Source organism: Sceloporus undulatus, chromosome 4, assembly GCF_019175285.1.
Source record: "Sceloporus undulatus isolate JIND9_A2432 ecotype Alabama chromosome 4, SceUnd_v1.1, whole genome shotgun sequence".
NCBI classification, from domain to species: Eukaryota; Metazoa; Chordata; class Lepidosauria; order Squamata; family Phrynosomatidae; genus Sceloporus; species Sceloporus undulatus.
The window spans coordinates 81,085,676-81,107,708 of record NC_056525.1 but is presented as its reverse complement, the minus strand read 5'-3'; the positions used below and the strand labels follow the sequence as shown (position 1 = coordinate 81,107,708).

The window sequence follows — 22,033 nt, the reverse complement described above, 5'->3', positions numbered from 1 at the left end:
TAGTGGTGATTTGGCTTGGTTGAGTGATTGTTGATGGGCATAGAATGCACATCTGTTTCTCATACTTTGGATATTTCGTGACGTTTTTGAAAATTGGATATGACTTTCTTGCTTCTTGCACTTGTTAGATATTTGTATGTTATTTGTTTAGAGTTTTTTTTGTTGCTTTGAAGTATGTGCTAGTAGTCTGTGAAGCATAGATGGTATCAGTTACTTCTGAACAAAACTGGAAAAATGGCTTTTGTCTGTAAGAGTTTTTAGTTATGCCTCTTGGTTTCTGTTACTACATCTTTCTCCTATGCCTTTCATCAGTGTTCTGCTGCCAAGATAATTCTCTTCATTTGTTATTCTGGCCATGTAATGTGCCTCCCTAAAGCCTTGCACTGCTTCATATCTAGTCCAAGATCTAGCAGAAATTCCTTTTCCTAAGAATTAAATTCCTGTCATGGTTGTGCCATCATATGTCTCTGCTCTTACAACCTAGGATGTTCATGCCAGTGGTCTTTTTTCTTGAAACTACATTCCAGAATGATTGTACTGACTGGCACATTCATTTTCTAGCTATGGCTCATTCATGGCACTGTGATTGATGTGCATTTGTTTGACAAGTTTAATTTTTTGCTTTTACCAATGTTCTTAATTAATTACTTTGTCTTAATATTATTTCTGCAACCAGGTAGAAGACAAGGCCAAGTATGATGCTATCTTTGACAGCCTGATCCCAGTAAATGGATTATTGTCAGGTGATAAAGTGAAACCTGTTCTGCTAAACTCCAAACTGCCAGTTGATGTCTTGGGAAGGGTAAGAATGGCAGGCTTTGCAGCAATGCAGAAGTATATATTGTAAAATTGAAATATATATTTCTACTTAATATATATTTAATTTTTTAACAAACAAGTCTTAAAATGAGTAGCACATCTCTAATGTGATTGGCAGGACTGTGATGATACAGTTTGAGTGATCATACATGCCTTTCAGTACAGTGGGCTCTCTCCTTACGCTGGGGATCAGTTCCAGACCCCCCTGCGTAAGGGAAAATCCGCATATGCTTGTGTCCCATAGGAAATAATGGGCGTGTGCACACGGCTGCAGTGCAGCACACACACAGGCGTGCACACCATTGATTTTATTGATGTGCAGCTTCCGCGTAAGCAGGAAGCCACATATAGTGCATTCGCATATGGCGTGGGCGCACTGTACTAGTAGCAGCCAGTACTAGTAGCTGATAATCAGTTGTTGAGGATTAGCAAAAGGCAACATTTCAATTGGAGGGTGGTATACACAGGGGCAGGAAAAAACAGCTTGGTCCTGCTTTTTCCAAAAGTGGGTTGAAACGTCACTGCCCACAAGGTGAGCCAAATATGCACTGCCCAACCGCATGGCGAGGTGTCAAGCGGTGTGGCTAGGTAATTTTTATTGTTGCCTTCCCATCATACATGTGCAATGCTGCACAAACACACTGCCAGAGACCTCCCAGTACCTCCCACATCTGCCCAGATGCCATCCCATTGCATAACCACCCCTTTGATTGGTCACACATGTGATGCTTTGCCAGTAGAGGGCATTGGTGCATCGGTGTGTGAGTGATACATTGGCAAAGCACAATCATGGAGGCCTCCCATGCATGGAGGCCCACCTTTCACCCCTTGCCCCCCTGTTGGACTGTCTGGTTTGTGTATGCTGTAATTACATCCATTGGAGTTGTTGCACTTTCATTTCTTTGCTTTGCAACATCCCTGCACTTGTGTCGGTGCATTTATATGCATGTTTGATGATGTACATTTTCCTGGCCAAGCTGGAGTATCTCAGCTTTTTTTGCTCCAGTTTTTAGCTTCCAGCACAGCTTCATTTAGGTTACCACACTTTAGAGGTGCGCATCGTATAAACCCCCTGCCTTCAAAGTAGTTTCCATCCACTTTATTATGCCTGACTGTTTCATCCCATAGTTCATCTAAAATAAAGTCAGATTTATAAAGGCACCTATTGCTGTTACTATTTTTATTGTGATGAAAGAAGGGTGGAATATTCTGTTTCTGCTGACTGTGTATGTTTTGGTTAGGTTTGGGAGCTAAGTGACATTGATCATGATGGAATGTTGGATCGGGATGAATTTGCAGTTGTAAGTATCCATGTATTTATTTATTTATTGTCACTTACAAAGTGTTAACTGTATTTACTGAAGTTAAGGGAGGATAGCTACGCTCTTTCACTATATACAATATATTTTGCAAGGTAGCGTAAATCCAAATACTCAGGCTTAAAAACTGAACTGATACCTTGCATCCAGGTGATTGGAAGAGTGCAGAAGCCAGACTCATCTCCATATGTCCTGCAGTATGAGACCCTCCATGCTTGATTCACAACCCCAGAATCTTTTTTATTGTTAGGGTTTTGCTCTAGGAAGATAGGAAGTAGAAGTGGATTCATTGTAGCTGTCAGCATCTGCAGATGTTGGTGTAAAAAGAGCAATTAGAATAGGTTGGGTTGAAGAGGAACCCCTCCTTTTGTTGATACATTAATGCTGCATTTTCCCATCTGTCTTTATTCTATGTCCTGTTACCCCCATCTCCCTTTTTCTTATACTTCACATAGTGTAACCACTATCACTGACTACAGGAACTAATAGTACAAAAATGTGCTCATCTCTTAGCTGTGTAACATTAATATGCAATCCCCAAGTATATATGTATCAACATATTCCCAGTACTATTCTCATTGAGAGGGAGAGTAAAGTATGCGTACCAAAGGCATTTTTTTTTTTTTGATCAAATAGCTTGTGAAACTCTCAGGCTGCATTTTAAACCTGTTTTAAAATTATTTGGCTGGTAGATCTAATAAAAGACAAATGGTTTGCAAGCTTTCTGAAATGATTTCGCAGAATTCAGCACTTAGGCCCAGAACAGATGATTCAAATGTGCTGTGCTGGCACTGGTTTTAGGGTTAGGACTGTGTGCCAACTGCACGGTTCCTAATCCTATTGACACAAACATGTAATACATAAAATTAAAGTACATTTTTCTTCAAAATTATTGTAGCAGTAGGCAAGAATTTGGCAAACTTTTCTGAAGGAGTATTTTTTTAAAACTTCTTTAAATCCAATCCTACCATTTTCTTCTTCTTTGTAACTCATAAGATAATGAAATCAACCAATAAGAGAACCAGTTTCCTTGCCGCTGAGGATATGTATTCTTACAGGCTCCCTCAATTTATGTATGAAATTTAGAAGGGATAAAACACAATAATTAAACTTTTACCTACTGTTAGTTATTAAACAGTAAAATTACTATTCTTTGTGACACAGAGAATATTTTTCAGATATAGTACAGTGTGCCCACACCATACGCGGCTTTCAGCTTACACTGAAGACGTGTGGCAAATAAATGAATGGTGCACTGCAAGCACGAGCCCCATTATATTCAGTGGGACTCAAGCATATGCGCTTTTTGGGAGGGAGGTCCGGAACAGATCCTCTGTGTAAGTTAACGGTTCACTGTATTTTATAACATTAATAGGCTCTCTGGATTGTATTTTTTTTACTGCATGAAGATGAAAGAGATCAGCTAGGTAGGAATATGTTAGTCACAAAGAATCTGGATTTGTAAGGTATTTGAGTTTCTAGCTTCAGATGTTGTTGCAATAGACTTGGCATTGATCTTGCATAATAATAAATTAATAATGTGTCTTTCTTTTGTTTCTCTTCAAAAACTTTTGTTCAGGCCATGTTCTTGGTGTATTGTGCTCTTGAGAAAGAACCTGTGCCAATGTCCTTGCCTCCAGCATTGGTGCCACCTTCTAAAAGAAAAGGTGTGAATATCCCAGGTGCAGTACAGTTGGTGCCATCTTCAACATCCAGTAAAGATTCCCATCAGTCTATACCACCAGTAGGCCTCTTGCCATCCAAGGCACCATTAACACAGGTATACTTAGCAATTGGTAGCATTTTATTCTACTATAGTTATGAAATGTGATGGAAGTACATGTGATGGAAGTACAACCTATATATTGCTTTTTCCATAGTGGGTTGTATCACCTACAGACATGATAAAATACAGTGAAATCTTTCTGAAAACTGACAAAGACATGGATGGCTTTGTCTCTGGTGTGGAGGCTAGAGAATTATTCTTGAAGACAGGTCTACCATCTGCCATACTTGCACATATTTGGTAAGTTTTCTTTTCATTGTCATTTGTGGAAGATTGAAAACTTCCATTTTCTTAGTGTTGATGAAGAATAATTGGTAATTTTGATGTTCTGGACTTATGTAAAAAATATTATTGCAGTTATTACATATATTAAGGTAAGGAATAGTTATGTATGAGAGCCAGCATGGTGTAATGATTTGAGTGTTGGACTGTGACTTGGAGGGTTAGATTTCCTGCTCAGCAATGAAAACTCACTGTATGACCGTGTGTGAGTCACACACTCTCAGCCCTAGAACACTGCATGATAGGTTTGCCTTAGTGTTGCCATAAATCAGAAATGACTTGAGGGCACACAGCAGCAACAGCAGTTATGTACGCAGTGTGTAGATGGTATAAGGCAAAGCTATGTAGGGAGGAATAAGAGAATGGAGTGTTGGGAATGAGTAATGATTGGTGGAATATCCAAGGAGATTTCAAAATAGCTGGTGTATTGGTCATGGATTGATTGTTGGATCTGTCAGGATTAGGAATTAGTTGGTGTCTGTTGTGCAGCAGTTAACCCAGGGTAGTGGTGTCCTGTGAGAATATAAAATTAACGTAATCTCACACAGGAATCATGAAGGCATTTAGGAGGTCACCACAGCTGCTGGCCACAGCTGTTGAGACAGGAGGAACTCCACACATTGGTGGCTGAGGATTGATTAGAACTTATTAAGGAAGACAGTGGCCTGTTACAGACTGCCAAAATAAAGCTGCTTCGGGTCTCTTTGGAGGTATGCTGTTTAAATGATGCATGCATCCTAAGAATCCGGAAGCTGCACCAAAAGCTGCACTCTGGTGCTTAGGAATGGAGTGTGGCTTTGGCGCGACCTCCGGACTCTTAGGACCCATGCATCATTTAAATAGCATACCTCCAAAGAGACCCGAAGCAGCTTTATTTTGGCAGTCTGTAACAGGCCAGTGTGTTTTAAATTGCAGCAGAAAACAGTGCTATATCTTTCTATATCCATGTCCATCATAAAAAATAAAGAAGGAAATTATATTGTAAGAATCTCCTTGTTTCATTAGACCAAGGTCTGTCTAAATTCAGGATGCTTTTTCCAAACATGACTAGCCAGGTATCTCCCAGACCCAGATTTTCCAAGCAGAGCAGAAAGGGGATTGACTGTTGATATTTGAATGTCCATAGCATCTTCTGTTGTTTTATCTTTGCAATCCTGAGGGGATTGATGTATTTGTGAAACTATTTAACATAACAATACTATGCGCACCATGATGCCAGTGCAGCAAGATGCTGGAAAAAGCCATAACAATACCAACTATAATGTCATTAATTATCTGAATTGGTGAAATTATGTAAATTTCAAGATATCGAGTGAAAATGATCCCTTGGTGTATATGTGTGCTTTAAAGCCATCTTCTCCCTGGCTTTTATAGGGCTCTCTGTGACACAAAGGACTGTGGCAAACTTTCCAAGGAACAGTTCGCTTTGGCCTTCCATTTAATCAATCAGAAGCTGACAAAAGGCATTGATCCTCCTCAGGTGCTAACTGCAGAGATGATCCCTCCATCAGAGCGAGCCACTCTACAAAAGGTGATACTTTGGGTATTTGCAGGGGGATCAAAAGTACATGGACATACATAAAGTGCAGGTTTTAAAATATCTTGTGGCTGTGCAACATTAGAGTGCATGGTAATGTAGCACTGTGCTGCTTAACAGATACATGAATGAGTTCAGTGCCATTTGCTCACTTTATTCTTAATTCCTCCTCCATCACATTGGCCAACCAAGCAGACACATGAAGAAAAGCCTAAAGGAATTTGTTGAGAATAGAGACCTGTTTGGCCTTTACAATTAGAGAAATGCTGAACTTAATCTGACACTACTGTGTGCTCATAGCTGGGATGAATGAGATTTATTAAAATTATGAGGGGAATTTCCCCTAGGCTGTGAAGGCATGTGGCAGAACTACCCCAGTGTTATACTCAAGGGAAAAGGCCTCTTGCATGCTGGAGCCTGCTACATATGCATAGAAACTACTGTACTGGCCAGGAGGTCCAGTTCCCCCCCCCATATATATATATATACACACACACACACACACACACACACACACACACACACTCACACATACACACATACATACATTTTTGTATTTTTTGGCATCATTGCAGTATCTTCATGTTAACGATTCCTAACATCTTTGTGTTTACAATATACTATAATAATTTCAATTTGATTAATCATTGAATCTTACATTTGGTGGTTGTGTTGCTTATTTTTAAACAGTAAATACTAGGTGAACAACACATACATTAAATCACTTATTTTAATGATTTCCTGGTTTTGTTGGCACTAGAAGGTTTCTTCTTGGTTGTGCTAAGCTATGTTATCTCCAAAACAAACTGAACTTCTTGCCCAGAACTGGCACTTAAAGAGTTCTACTTTCTGTTTGAATTCAGTAATATCAAGTTTATTTTTTGCATTATTGGGGGGGGGAGCCTGCTTTTATATCTTGCTTTACTAATATTTTTTGTATGTTTGCTTTCCTCCTATGTCTTTCCTAGTTTGGACTATATTTTCCATTCTGCACCATTCTGCTTTACATCTTTATTATACTGTCAGTTTCTTAAATCTGCCATCTCAAGGTTAGAGATTCTTCACTTTTCCAATATTGACTGTTTAATAATGAGCATCTTACTCAGTCATGTTTTCTTTGAAACAGTAGCATGCTGCTTAATTTTCAGAGTAGTGCTATTTCTCATATAGCTGTTTTCATTCAAAGGTCTCTGCTCCATCTGAAAATTATACTGTATATAGAATGGTATGCTGGGTGTTTGACCTTAATACCTATATAAAGGAGACAGTACTAGAATTGTTTCATTTATAAGTACTGTATTTCTTTAAATCTCTCTTTGTTCTATATATGTGGCTATGGACTGAATATGCCATGATGCCTCAGAATTACACTTTTGACTTGTCATACAGTCTATGAAGTGTTAACACTGTATAACAGGGGTTGGAATCATGTGGCCCTCCAGATGATGTTGGATAGCAGCTTCCATCAGGCCTAAATATCATTGCCAGTGGTGAAGAATGCTGGGGTTTGCAGTTCAGCAGCATCTGGAGGATTGTGTGATTCCTATGGCTGCTATAGAATAATGTAATTCATAAGTGGAGTGCATTCAGCACTAATCCACTGATAGTATTTTAGTAAAGTAGACCAGAGTTACACTGCTGATAGTTAAGGGAGGAAATATTCCAAACTTTATAAGGAATATAATGTAGACTATATTGAGGAGTTTAGCAGTGCTATAAATTCTGGTAGAGTAGAACTGTAGTTATAAAACTTTAAAATTGGTTTGAAATATTCTCAGTTGTACTTTGACAATTTCATTTTCTACTCACTGCTTTCTTTTGGAGCTGCCCTTGTATCTGCTGTTTCATGAGCTGTATGTTATGAATTCAACTATGGAATATGAATACAGAAATCAGAACCATTTGCAAAATTCTAACTGACATAAATACAATATAACAATTATCAACAAAAGGTCATTACCACATAATGAATCATTATGAAAATTATGCAATATGTTATTTGGGCAATAGCTGCTGGTTCCATCCTTCAGCAGTATACACTGGGAGCATAAAGAGAACTAGCCATTGTAACCCCTATTTAGTACCAGATCTGAAAAGCTGGTAGGATCAAAGGAAGCACATGTAATTGTGAAATCTTTACATGTAATTACAGCACAGGTGCTTGTGAACAAATCATGTCACCCTTGCCCTTTGCTAGGCACAGGAGGACAGGTCAGCTGCTTGCGTCACTATATTTTGGGTTGGCAGTTTTGGTAAAGATCAGGGACAAATAATGTTTTCTTGTTTATCTTGCAGAACCTGCTGGGACCAAGTCCTGTAGCAGATTTTTCTGCAATCAAAGAGCTAGATACTTTAAGCAATGAAATAGTTGACCTACAGAGGTAAGAGAGCTTTAATAAAAATGTTTTTCAGAGTTTCTGTTTAATTGCAAGTAAATTTATTATTCCTGCATCTCACAGTTTAAAGAGAAAAGGAAAAGTTATCTATGAAAGCTGCTTCTTCAATTGCTCCCCAATCCCACCTCTTCAGCTGCTTTCAAGCTATTGTTCTGTTGGGTTCTACTGCTTAGCAACAGAGAGATGATATGTGTTTCCTCCCATCCTAATCCTGATCCTTCTCCTCAGGCCTTCTAGTCTTATTAAATCTGCCAGAGAATGGACTATCCATTATAAAAATTCTGACATTTTAAAATTTAAAGTAATTCATTACAAGATATGTTAATCAGGCATTCAACACATATTGACAGAAAAACCCAATGAGTTAATAACTAGTTAATTTGCTTGTTCATTTGCAATTATTTCAAAGCTCTAGTCAAGATGCTGTGTACCTTGCTTACTTTCATTTGAAGAAAACCAGAAAATGAAGCTGGGAACCCAGTTGACAAAAGTAAATGAATTTGTTGTCATGAGCTGGACCAAATTACTCATATAGTTTCCATTCTCTTACATTTAAATTATGCTGTCTGTTGTCCATAGTTGAAATTAAATAATTTCCAAGTTTGGACTTCATAAAATGTATTATTGTTTGGAGTGCAACCAGAATTTATATCTGACTGTAACATAAACATAAAAATAGTAAGCACTGGCAAAAAATCATTTATAGAAATTGAATGATAAGAAAAAATAACTTAGAGGCACACTGCTATTTCTCACTGCCACTGAGTTCCTGATTCAGTAAAGAGTTGGGTGCAGAGTTAATCCCCATCAGTATCTCTTGAATGTAGAGGCTGTACGTATGTAAGACTTCTTTGTAGTAGTCCTCTCTCTGCTGAATATGGTTGTTCAACAACACAGGATCATGATTCTTAACTGTACCACAGGCCTCTCTGCACAGCTTCCTCTTTCTGATCTCTAATAGCTGACTGTCTTTTCATTAAGAGTGCTTGGATTATTTGGGACAAATTGCAGACAAAAGAATTCTCCTGTATATGCTGAAAGACTGCTGTGTAGTACAATATAACTTAGCAGCCACAGTACTATACATCTCAAGATATCAACTGACATATCCACTCAAAATGTACAGTGTCAGATACTGATGTCTTGCTACTTCCTATACCCATTATACTTTGGTCAAACTGGGAGTGGAGGAAAATGCTTCTAAGGTGCAGGGATAACGGATATGGGAGTAGACAACATCATTCAGAAGAGATCATAAAGAAGGAATAATATTTTATGTAATACAATATTTTAGATAATACAATATTTTATTAGCAAATGTTTAGAAATTCAGTTTGGAAAGGTGAAGAATGATTCTAGAATCTGTAGAGTGGGAGCCTTGCACATATTTCCTCCTATTAGTTCAGTAGGAATAGTGTCACTTGAAGCAGTTTTAAAATACTGTAATTGCTTTTTGTGTACAGGAAAGAGCCAGCTACAAAACCATCTAACCATCAACTTGATAATGTAATAAAAATAGTGGCATAAACCGTTTCACATAATATGGTTATTTATATTTCATACTTAACTGCCTTGTAGTCATACACAATTTCTTGCAAGATGACATAAGGTTGGGTTTGGGGGATGGGGATGGCTCCCTCCCACTCTGTATATATCTGTAGGGGAGGTTGGGATGCTAATCAATGGCCTGATACAGACAGGCCAAAATAAAGCTGCTTCGAGTCACTTTGGAGGTATGCTGTTTAAATGATACATGCATCCTAAGAGTCCAGAAGTCGTACCAAAGCCACGCTCCAGTCCTAAGGACTGGAATGCAGCTTTAGTGCAGCTTCCAGACTCTTAGGATGCATGCATCATTGAAACACCATGCCTCCAAAGTGATGTGAAGCAGCTTTATTTTGGCCTGTCTGTATAGGGCCAATATTACTCATTTTGAGTTTAGAGTCAGATTATTGTAATAAAAAAGGCTGAAAAGGCACTTTCATAAATCTAGCCCAAGAGATTAGAGGAGGGCAAAATTCTGTGATGATGTGGAGGATTTGGAACGTGTTCCTTACGTACACCACACATCTAGAAAGGAGCAGTTCTACAAAAGCAAGTATGTAGCATGATGTTTCTCATGAAGAAAGTCTACAGTATGTTTTGAATGTATACTCTCCTCCCCATTTAAGAAGCATCTTATCTGGAGCTTGCTAAAACTGTGAAGCTGATCTTTTCACAAACTCCCAATAGATACAAACAAAGAAGTGTGAAGTAAGGTGGAGTGTGGCAGTAGTTGTAAAAGGGGAAATAAAGCATATTGAAGATGAAGAAATAGGGAAAAGATAAAATAAGGGAATGGAGATGTAAGAAGGCCAGTTAATGAAAAGGAAAAGGAAATTCAAAATAAGATTTGTGAAATTTCAATGATGAAAACCAAAGTCAGTCAGGTGGAAAATATAAAATTAGAGAATGAATTTGTAGTGATCTTATTAGTAATATTTCTAACTGCATCTGATTTGAAAGGTTAAGTTGTAAGAGACCCCTTCTACCATTTTTAATAAAGGTTCTCTCTACCTAAAGATACTAGATCTTGTCTGCTCTTGGAAGCTAGACAGAATCAGCCCTGGATAGTATTTGGATAGGAGACTACCTATAAATATTTCCGGTCCAAAACACACTGCAGAAATAATCCAGTTTGAAACTGTTTTAACTACCCAGTGCTAGGAAATTCTGGGAAATGTTGTTTTGTGAGACATTTAGCCTTCTTTGTCAGAGAGCTCTGGTGCTACAATTAACTACAATTCCTAGGATTCCCCAGCACTGAGCCAGGGCAGTTAAAGCAGTCTCAAACTGGATTATTTATGCAGTGTGTTTTGGACCACAGAGGAAGGAATTGGCAAAACTACCTCTGAGTATTCCTTGCTTTAAAACCCTATGAAATTCATGGGGTCACTGTAAGCCAACAGGCAACTTGGAGGCACACACGTTCACAAAACTTTTAATATTTTTGCAATTCACCAGATATGTGAATTTTATTCAGTACTTAGAATTTCAGTATCTTTCCATAATATTCTTAGAAATTGCCATGAATTCTTATCTAAGAACACAAGAGCCATGTTACATCAGACCAAAAGCCTATTTACTTCAACATTCTCTTCACACTGTGGCCAGTCAGTTCCTTATGGAAAGCCCACTAGCAAGACATGATTGCAGATGTACACCCCATGTAAGCTCCATAGCACCTGGTTTACAAAGTTATATTGTTTTGAAATATGTAGTATGTATTTGATTTTTAAAATATAAATACAAAAGAAGAAGAAGAACAGAAGGGGAGTGGCTTAGTGTGTGAATAAGCAGTAAGTATTTTCATTAATGCAAGCCAAGCTTATTTCCAAAAACACATTTCCTTGAGGATATTTGTAGAATAGTTGTTCATACATAGCTAAAGCAATATGATATTGACCATTGAAAAATGGATGGTGAATTTTTACCTTTCAAGAACTGGTATATAAATTTTAAGCAACAGTAAAAGCACACATGATCCAGTCACATTGACCACAAATTATTTAAATTTCAGGTCTCATGCATGTACTGTATTTAAAAGTACGACTGCATCTAAAAATGTCCATTTTGTATTCTAATACAATATTAATGTGCTGTACAGTTTGAGTATTCAGAATTCTGAAATTTAAAGTACTCCAAAATCCAAAAGTTTTTTAGCTACAGCACAAGTGTTGTAATACGTACCTGTTTGTACATATTTGTGAGGCTGGAGAGCGACATGACTGGAGAGAGGCCTGACGATCTGTGGAATGGTGATTATCCATGCCTGCCAACATTTCACAGATGTTCAGTCTCCAGCCTCATTATGTCTCATTAAGTATATGCTGATACAGGTATTCCAAAATCTGGGGGGGGAAAGTCTGAAATACAGTATACTTCTGGTCCAAAGTATTTCCAATAAGGGATACTGAAACTATGACACCAACCAAAAAAGAGGTAACCACTAAACATGAGCACATCATAGGCCATAATGATGTGTTATCTGTAATGTTACTCCAATTCTGGTGGTGATAGCCTCACTAGGTTATATCCTCACTAGAGGCCAGTAAATGCCCCCTCTTCATGAATTTATCCAGTCTCTAATTTGTGAAATTGATTTTTATTTTTTATTTTTTGCCCTAATGTACACTACTATACACTTGCTTACTTTATGCTTGCTGTAAACAGCTTATCATGTTCCAGGTAAATTCTGTTTTGCTATAAAGTACAGGAAGATAATCTTCATGTTTAGTTTGCAAAATAACTAACGTTTATGCCATGAGTACGTTTTCTGATAGTAATATCTATATAATGGTTTGGTGTTCCACTGTTTTGGTCAAAATCATTATTTAATTTAATAATAATCATAATAATCAGGAAGAGTGTTTCATGTATACAGAAGTGATTCCAGAATGGCGGAGAGAGATGGAGCTTGTAGACTTGGTACTGCAATAATGAAACCAGATTACATTAGAAGCAAAGCTAAGTATGTGATGGCTTGTAAAAGTAAAATTATCTTGAGTGCAATATTCTATAAATTCCCTTCCTTTCGAGTAAGATGATTTCTGCTATTCATCCTTTATTTCACCTTTGGCTGATCATAAATAGTCACATTAATCTTTTATTCTATTTATGGTTGTAATCTCTTGCCAAAGAAGTTATTTCTCTTAAATATTTTGGCAAGAGAAAAATTCATTCATTTTATCCAATAATGGACTCAGGACCGGAACAGACCGGCAAAATACGCAGGCTGGTGGCTTGGGAACATGGTATTGCTTCTCGGCCTTTTAGCTAAGATCAAGTGCGAGTGTGGTGTATGGACAATGCATGCCCCAATGCCGCCCTGAAGCCGGGGCAGAACTTCTCTGCCTGAGAATTCTAAATACCCCTCCTTAAAACTGCAAATCCCAGAATGCAACAGGAGGCAGCTAGAGCAGTCAAAGTGGAATAGTAGCACTATAAGAGTATAGTGTGATAAACACCTCAGACTCTGGAATATTAAGGAACAAGGAAAGCTGAAATTCATACATGTTTGGCCTGCTTCCAAATACGTGCTGGTTTTGAATTTTTCACCCTTGGTGTTAAGGACTACTCATTTTCTGAAAATATTGCTTAATGCTGGTGGTTTTTGAACGAGGAGATGTATCACAACAATGGTGCAAGTACATGGGTCCTTCATCTCTACTGGGATATGGGTCCAGGACACACACACCCCATCGATAACAATGTGTGTGGATGTTCAAGTCCCATTGAATAGAATGGAATAGTAAAATGGTACCCCTTACATAAAATAGTAAAATCAAAGTTTGCTTTTTTGAATATATATGTGTTTTAAATATTTTCAAACCATAGATGACTGAATCTGTGGAAATGGCGGACTGATTATAATAAGAATGGCTTGAGTTCATCAAAATACCAATCTACAATTGAACAGTCTGTGAGATGTACACTGTACAGAAAATGGAAACTACATAGTATTTGAGCTCTGTTGAAGTGGTCAGCACTGCATGGAAGCTTAAGCCAAAAAATATTTGTCCTTCTTTAAGATTCCTCAAGGTTTTTTTTTTTTTCTTGCATCTGACTAATGGACATGACCTGAATATTTCAACATTTTCTGTCAAGATTAAACAGTAGTATTTCCTCCTGGATTGTAGAAATGAAAAGAGCGATACTCAATCAGTTTCATTATTTCTAAATTAATAACTGCTTGATCAAAAGTATTACCCTTGTTCTCAGTCTTCATAGTCGTGGTCGTGAAACTAGAAATAGCCCACACAATTGTATGCTTTCTTCTCCCTCTTTTGAATGAATAATCTTCAGAAAGTTAAAAATTTAACTACTCTTAAATGTTATACCAGCACTGATATTACTGTTAGTATATATATTAAGGTCATGTTCTTCTGATGGGCTTGGTGGAAGAGGCTGCTAGCAAGGCACAAGAACATGTACCTGGCTTTTTGGCTCTGGGGTGGGGTGGATAGGAGTGAAGAGAAAGATCCTTTAAGGGTGTTCTTGGAGAGTGGGAAAGACCCCTACAATTCTCAGAGAAGTTTATTATATTAATTATAAAAGTAGGGTTGTTAATTTTGTGCATATGGAAGATAATAACTCTACTTCCCGAAGGTGGGAGATCACAAAGCAGCATCCAGAAAGAGAACTGTGCACGTGGAAACCAATAACTCTGTTCCCCAGAAGCAGAGGGTTACAAAACAGTGTCCAGAAAGGGACTTGTTTATATGGAAGTCAATAACTTTACTCCCTGGAATGGCTCCCTAATCCCCTCAAACTCCCTAAAACAGTTGAGGCTGTTTTGTCCTGGAGGTTTTTGGACAGAGCACATGGGAAATACACTGCACTGTCCAGAAAGGAAAATATGCACATATAAGTCAGCAGAGTTAATGTTCTTGAGTGTGGCTGTCCAGATGTTGTTAGACGGCACTTTCTGTCAGCTGTAGCCAACATAGCCAATGGAGTAGAAGGCTAGGAACTGCAGTCCAGCAGCATGGGGGGGGGGCACACAGGTTATTCTCCTTTAGAATACAAAGATTCCTTTTATGGGCAGAAAATGTCTTCTCATGCTGTAGTGTGATCTGTGAAGGAAATGAAACTGCATCCAGTGTCTTATCGCACTGGTTATAGCTCATAAGACTTGTTGAGCATATAACATAGCATTCTGTAAATGGTTTGGCTGTCTTTTGTATAAAATCATGCAAAGCTGTTTTGTTAGCTGTACTGCTCTAGTTTGTGGCTCGGTAGATTCAACTCAGGATCGAAACCTTCTGCAGATAACTGATTCCAGATGTATGCATCCAAAATGCTGGGGGAAATGCTTGCTGTGCTATTTAGGGTTTTTATGCTTATACAAACATGCTTATACAAATACTGTTAGAGTTTTAGGAGGGAGACATAGTAGGATGGCTCCTGGCCTACAATTACAAGATTATTTATATATATATATATATATAGAGAGAGAGAGAGAGAGAGAGAGAGAGCAGTTCTGGTTCTAGGAGGGTTAAAGAGAAGGGAGCTGATGCAATCCCTCCCCCTTTTTAGCAGACACTTGCTCCATAGCAACAGTGAGATCACTGAATACAGTATTTCATTTCTTGTTCTCCCCTCCTCAAGCTGGTATTTCCACCTATCCATGTTTGGGAGAGTGGCTCTCTTTTGTATTTTAATACTCGGCATATGCAAAACATTTATTTGGTACAAAAAGGGACCAAAAACAATCTCCTGTAAATTTAATGTTCTGTTATGCATTTAAAAGGAGATACTGGCTTAGGAGGCTGGATAACAGTACCTGGTGTAGTGGATGTTCTTAAATATTCTTGCATTGTTTGCTGGTCATCTAGGGAAAAGAAAAATGTGGAGCAGGATCTTAAGGAGAAAGAAGACACAATCAAACAGAGGACAAGTGAAGTTCAGGTAATTACTATCTGATCCGGTAATTGAAATGTCCTTTAGTAAGTACACTGCAAGGATTTATACAGAAGCTAATACAAGTATTATAATGCTTTAGGAACTGAAACTTGAGTATGAAAATGTAGCATTTTATTTAAGCTATGTGCTCATAGGGGGGAGCTGTTAGAATTTAAGCACCATGCAGCATAACACGTTAAGGTTTTGTTTGAGAAAGATAAGTGTCCGTACTTACTTACATATCCATTAGGCTGAATCCTGGTTCTAGTTTCTTAAGACATAAGGACCATTGACCTAATTGAAATTGCCCATGCATAAGTGATAATAGGATTGTACTGTATGCTTTTAAGGAATTGTTTGATACAAGTCGTAGTGAGAATAAACCTTTTAGCATATAAAATTCTAACATACTGAGCAAAAGAAGCTTTAAAATAAAATAAATCTGCCTGATTATGGCTTTCTCTGAAATTCATTTTTAGATGCAGCTTCTTCATTTTTTTTATCAACCTTTCAGTTAGTAACACTGCTGTTTTCTGATTGGGAAAAATGAAGCTGTATCTTGTACAAAGCTATTTCTTACTTAGTGAGCAGGTCTGCTGGTATGTGATAATAAAGGACTTTTTGTTAAGCAGAGGTATTTTCTTTAGTAAAATCTAATTTGTGGATTTTGTATTTTTTACATTAGATATGAAGTCTAAAATGGACCTAAAACTGCATCCCTAAAATATTTTTCCCCTTATAATGTGAGAATCTAGTGTACACACCCATGGATTTACTTGGTTGTGGGAATTTCATGTTTTCTATTTACTTCTGGAGGTTTATCTATAGAAAATGAATCCTAGGATTTAGAAGAAGAATGCGGAGATTAGGAGTGTGTTCCAGTATTCATATAATATGTCAAACATGGTTTGATTTACATTTCATGTCACAAGTCACTATCCTTGAAGTCTTTTCTCTGTCCTATGTTGTTAAATTGTATGTTTCTCCATCAGAAGACTAAAACTGCATTCATTCCCACGAACTTGTTGGAACTCAAAATGTGTAGGTTGGCAGTATAAACAGACCAATCCTGTTATAGAACTGATATTGTATTTCACCCAGTCAGGCAAATGTTGTATATAATTGCTTTTCTACTGGTCTTTATGTACGAGCTGGGTTCCTTGCTTTATTTCTTCCAGTTGTAAGAATGATTTAAGGCAGGTGTGAGCATTATACAGCTTGTTGGCCACATTCACCCTCCAGGCCATTTTTGCCACACACATCCTGGTCATCAGTGCTGCTACTTCCACAATGGCTTCCTTGGCCACTGCCCAAATTCCAGGGGTATGCGCATGCCTCATTTCCCAGCAGAATTGTGTTTCCAGTGGGCTGTCAGGAGTGGAATGCTGTGAAAATGAGGTGTGTACTCCCAGTGCATTCTGTTCAACATATAACTGCATGGGTTTTGATGTTGCCATGACAGAAGTAGCCACAGGGCAGTGTAATCCCAAGTGGGATTCTTGGACCAAATAAAGGGGTTTGGGGAAATAAAGCTTCCCTATTCCTTATTCAAGTGAGAGCCTGGTGTTTTCAGTTAGGTTGTATGATAATAGACACAACCATTTTTCCCCCTCCATCTTTCCTTTTTGATTTTTTTTTTTTTACAATGAGCTACCATCAGTGGTGGAGTTTCCTTCTTTAGAGGTTGTTAAACAGAGGCTGGATGGCTATCTCTTGGGGGTGCTTTGATTGTGTATTCTTGCATAGCAGGGAGTTGGTTGCCCTTGAGGTCCCTGCCAGCTCCATGACTCCATGACTCCATGATATACAAATAGAAAAGCAGTTGAGTTCAATTACTGAGAGAAAAGCAGTGTATCAATTAATATTTTAATATTTTAATGACCTAGCTTATTTTTATAATAAAAGATTAAGTATAAAAATAAATTGTACAATGAACTTCTCTGAAATAGCCTTTTGTAGGTGACACAAAGTTCATTGATTTAGGGGCAAAATAGACAGGTAGAAGGGGTGGCTTGAAGCTGCCCCTTCCAAAGACAGATTGGGGGTGTGGGGAACACACATCACGGCCCAAATCCGCCTTTTCCTTGGCTGAAAAAGGAGTGGCAAAGATCTGCTCCTTTTTCGGCTGCCAATAAGCTGTTTTTTACGCCCTGCAGTGTCTTAATGCCGGCTGCAAGGTGCTCTGGTGGCGTGCAGTGTATAAACACCATGCTGTTGGAGCATCTTGGAGCCACCCACATGTAAACATCTGGGCAGCTTCAAAACATCTTGAGGGCATGCAGCGTGCCCCCAAACCACTGGGAAGCTGACTTTTAGAGCCAGTCTGTTCTGGCTCTTAGCTAAACCATTTGGTATTACATCTGAATTATGATATGATTATGGAAACTGTCTGATGGCCCAGACTCTCTAGACTGCTATTTTTTGGGAACAAAATAATAAATTTCTACTCTAGTCACTTTTTAAATAGATTGCATGATTTGATATAAAAAACAAAACAAAAACATTTATGAAAACCAAACCACTTCTAGGCTTGTGTTTTGCTGTGTAGATAGTCCATGCAACCCCTCTTGGGTACCTGTTACAGAAACTTGGACCTATTGCAGTTGGCCATCCCACCTAAAATAAAAACATAAATATCCTTTGAAATCCAGCCCTATGAATAAGATCCTGCATGTAAATCAAAGTTAATCAGTGATGGTCGTTGAGTTCCTCCTAAGGAACATTTCAATTATCTCTGGTACCTTTTGGAGAAATCTGTTACAATTCATAATAAGAATTTATAAGACCTCCTATCATGCTATGATGAATTGCAGACTTTCCTCTCACTGTTTATCTGTTTTGACTGGAGCCCATATATGGAACCAAATCTAAAAGGCATGTTTTCCCCCACACACCATCGCACTTTCCCCTTTTGTGCCAGATTTGTCAATCTAGACCTTCTATTTGCAGAAATCCAGTGACCAGTAACATTCCACTTAAGAAAGTGCTAAGGATATCAACAGCTGTTCAGAAGTTTAATTTCTTATTTTGGTCATTCTGATTGTCCTATAAATTTAATCAGCCTCTTTTTTCCATATTACCTGCTGTCATCTTTTTGGATTTTCAGCTTTCCTTTTTACCATCTTGAATTTTTTTCCTGCCTTTTCAATGTTCTGCTCACATCATAAGGTTTAAATCCCCCATGTCATACTTTTCATGTCTATGTACTTTTCATTAGAAAGGAATTCATTAAAATGCTTGCATTTTTATTTTATTTTTTAAAAAAAAACACAACACCACCACCACCATAAACAGGATCTTCAGGATGAAGTAAAGCGGGAAAGCAATAATTTGCAGAAGCTATTGGCTCAGAAACAGGAAGCAGAAGAAATCCTTAATGGTCTTGATGAGGAAAAAGCCAAGCTGGAAGAGCAGCTTAACACCATCCGGCAGAAATCTGCTGAAGAGGCTGATTTGGTAGGCCTTGGCACCTTATTTGCTCATTTTGTGCATCTATTCCCTGGAAGCATAGTTGTATATTCTATATTAGGAAAAGTAACATACTAAAATAGGAATATGTAATTAATATCAGATTGTGTGAAGAATTAGTTGCTGAAGATTAGCAAGATTTATTTTAAATAAGCTATTTAAGGAATGAAATGAATGAATATAAGCCTTTCCAAATCAGAAAGAAGAAATCCTGCTACAATTGTGACATTGCTCTTGTCACATGGGTCTCTATGCCATGAGTGGAAACCATGCAGTTCTTCAGTTGTTCTTGAATCCCTCTCAGCATTTTTCATCCAGTGGCTGTGGTGGCCAGGACTCTTGGAAATTGCATTCCAGCAACATCTGGAGGACCTCCCTAGTCTGTGATATTCCCAGAATTAATTTCATTGTTATGTTTTCTGCATACATTTTGACTTCTCATGGGAACTCTATTAAAATCTTTCCATTATATTTATTGTGATAATCTACTCAAACTAGTGTGTTTGAAGTGTATTTAGGATTGAATGGCTCTAAGATGTTAGTTAAAGCATTCTCAAACTGGATTATTTCTGCAGTGTGTTTAGGACCATAGTGACCTCTGACTGGGTTTTCTTGGCAAGATTTGTTCAGAGGGGTTTGTATAAGCCCTTCTGAGGCTGAGAGAATGGGATTTGCCCAAGGTCACCTATTGGACTTCCATGGCCAAGCATGGATTTGAATCCTCGTCTCCAGAGTTATATTAAATAAATAAATAAATAAATCTTTTGTTTTTATCCCACTTTTCTGTGACGAGACAATCAAAGCATCTCACAACACATTAAAACCTCCACATTCAACATTATGTCTCAAATTTCCCCCCTTAAAACAGGATTAAACATGATACAATTAAAATTGGACATTAAAATATCTATTAATAACACAATAAAAAAATACAGCGAGGACAGAGCAGTAGGCTAATACATGATGTGAAGTGCAATCATTCTGTGGCTGGACACTTTTATTCAGGAAAGACCTGCCAGAAGAGATCCGTCTTGACATCTTTTTAAAAGCTGTCTACACTGGCAATTTGATGGATCTTGTCTGGCAGGCTGTTCCATAGTCTGGGAGCAATTGCAGAGAAGGCTCTCTGGGAGGTAGCAGTTAACCTGGTTTTTAAAGGCTGCAATAGATTCCTCCCCGAGGACCTGAGTGTGCGGGGCGGATTATAGAGTTGTAGTAAAATGCTCAAACCACTACACTATGCTTGTTCTCTTATAGACAAATCCTTATTCAAAGGCAAATATCCTGCAGTAAAAGGCAATTTTCCAGTGACGCTACTGCTTGGAAGACTGCAATGAAATATGTTTCACATATTTGGCTATATGCTTCTTTTTGTAGTTTTTTTTTAAAATGTGGGAGTGGGGAACATTTTTGTGCAGTACTTATATGTTTCAACTTTGGCTCTACAGATTGCATCATTAAAGGCAGAAATAACTGATCAAGAATCCAAAATCTCAACATGTAAAGATGATTTAAATAAAGCCCAGGAGGAGCTTAACAGGCTTCAGCAGGAAACAGCAGAACTAGAGAAGTGTGTGGAGGCAGGAAAATCTCAGCTCGAACCTCTTCAGCAGGATCTTCAAGATTCACAACAAGAAATTACTTCAGTAAGAACTTCTCTAAAAGATAATTAATTTTTCTCAGTATCCTTTCCTTTTAAAAAAAAATCAATTGTTTTGATTCCCTCACTTGCCATATCTTGCCTCTGCTGTGTTGAGAATAACTGATTTTAAAGCTGTAGAATTCAAAGATATAGCTGTGTTCATCTGTAGAATCAGTATGTAGAAAGATCTTGTAGCACCTTTGAGACTAACTGAAAGAGAAGTTGGCAGCATGAGTTTCCGTAGACTCCAAATGCATCCGAGGAAGTAGACCTTAGTCTATGGAAGCTCATGCTGCCAACCTCTTTATTTCAGTTAGTTGTAAAGGTGCTACAAGATTTCTCCACATACTGATTTTAAAGCTGATATGTTCCTCAGTAAGTAAGAATATATGGGGGAGCTAAATTATTATTGTATTAGTTTTTTAAATTAAAAAAAGTTTAAATTGTAAATTAAAATTCCCTGAAATGGGGTCCTGGATCCATGTGACACACAATGCCCAGGATAGGGGCCAGCTTTGATGGCCTCAACAGAGGGAGACTGGAGGCCTCTATGTCAGGCACACAGAGCACTAGGTCGCTGTGCATGGTGGTTGGAGTCAGAGGTGTTATAAGGCCGCCATATGCACCTTTCTTTGTAGAGCTTCACAGCTCACCCTCCTGCCCTCAGTGCAGTGAGTTTTGCTGGTTGTTTTGGGGCTGGTTATGAAATTTCTCCTCCCTATTAACTTTTACTTTTATTTTTGCCTGCACCCCACAGTTTCTGGGGGACTTGGACAATTGCCTGTGGGTGATGTTGATAAACAAGCTTTCATGTGGCAGGTAGCAGCGGGAGATTATAAGGGTTTTGGTGTACCTCTTGGTACCCTTTTGAGATAGGGCAGGGCTTGGCTCCAGAACTGTCTATGTACCATATATACTCATGTATAAGTCGACCTCATGTATAAGTCGAGGGCAGTTTTTGGATCTAAAAATCATGGATTTTGATATGACCCGTGGATAAGTCGAGGGGCAAACACTGGAGGATGTTACAAAAGATCTAAAGGGGGGAAGGGGGGACAAAGCACCACTTCCCTCCCTATATCTCACTCTCTGGACTCTCCCAAGCATCAGTCTCGGCATGGAAAAGGGGAAACAAACCGAAGCGTGCGCATGCGCACGCACACACTCTTCCCCTTATGAGAAGCATCTCCAAGGCTCATGGCTTGCGAAAAGGAGGACAGACCCCACTGTCTCTCTGCTTGTCACCCCCAGGACTCCAAGGTTCATGGCTTGCAGAAATAATGGAGGACAAAGCATTCTCTCTCTCTCTGCCTTTCACCCCCCAAGACCCCCCAGGCCCAT

At 38.4% G+C, this 22,033-nt stretch overlaps 1 protein-coding gene across 2 annotated transcripts in view; it reads left to right on the top strand.

Moving 5' to 3' along the window:
- The window catches only part of EPS15 (epidermal growth factor receptor pathway substrate 15), a 75,240-nt gene that overhangs the window by 25,740 nt on the left and 27,467 nt on the right, over positions 1-22,033 (top strand). For both annotated transcript variants that reach the window (XM_042462803.1, XM_042462804.1), the window contains exons 7-15: positions 677-802; positions 2,061-2,120; positions 3,718-3,918; positions 4,019-4,164; positions 5,581-5,737; positions 8,039-8,124; positions 15,516-15,588; positions 18,877-19,038; positions 20,499-20,696. In XM_042462803.1, the coding sequence (XP_042318737.1) occupies positions 677-802; positions 2,061-2,120; positions 3,718-3,918; positions 4,019-4,164; positions 5,581-5,737; positions 8,039-8,124; positions 15,516-15,588; positions 18,877-19,038; positions 20,499-20,696 (1,209 nt within the window). The remainder of the gene's footprint in view (positions 1-676; positions 803-2,060; positions 2,121-3,717; positions 3,919-4,018; positions 4,165-5,580; positions 5,738-8,038; positions 8,125-15,515; positions 15,589-18,876; positions 19,039-20,498; positions 20,697-22,033) is intronic.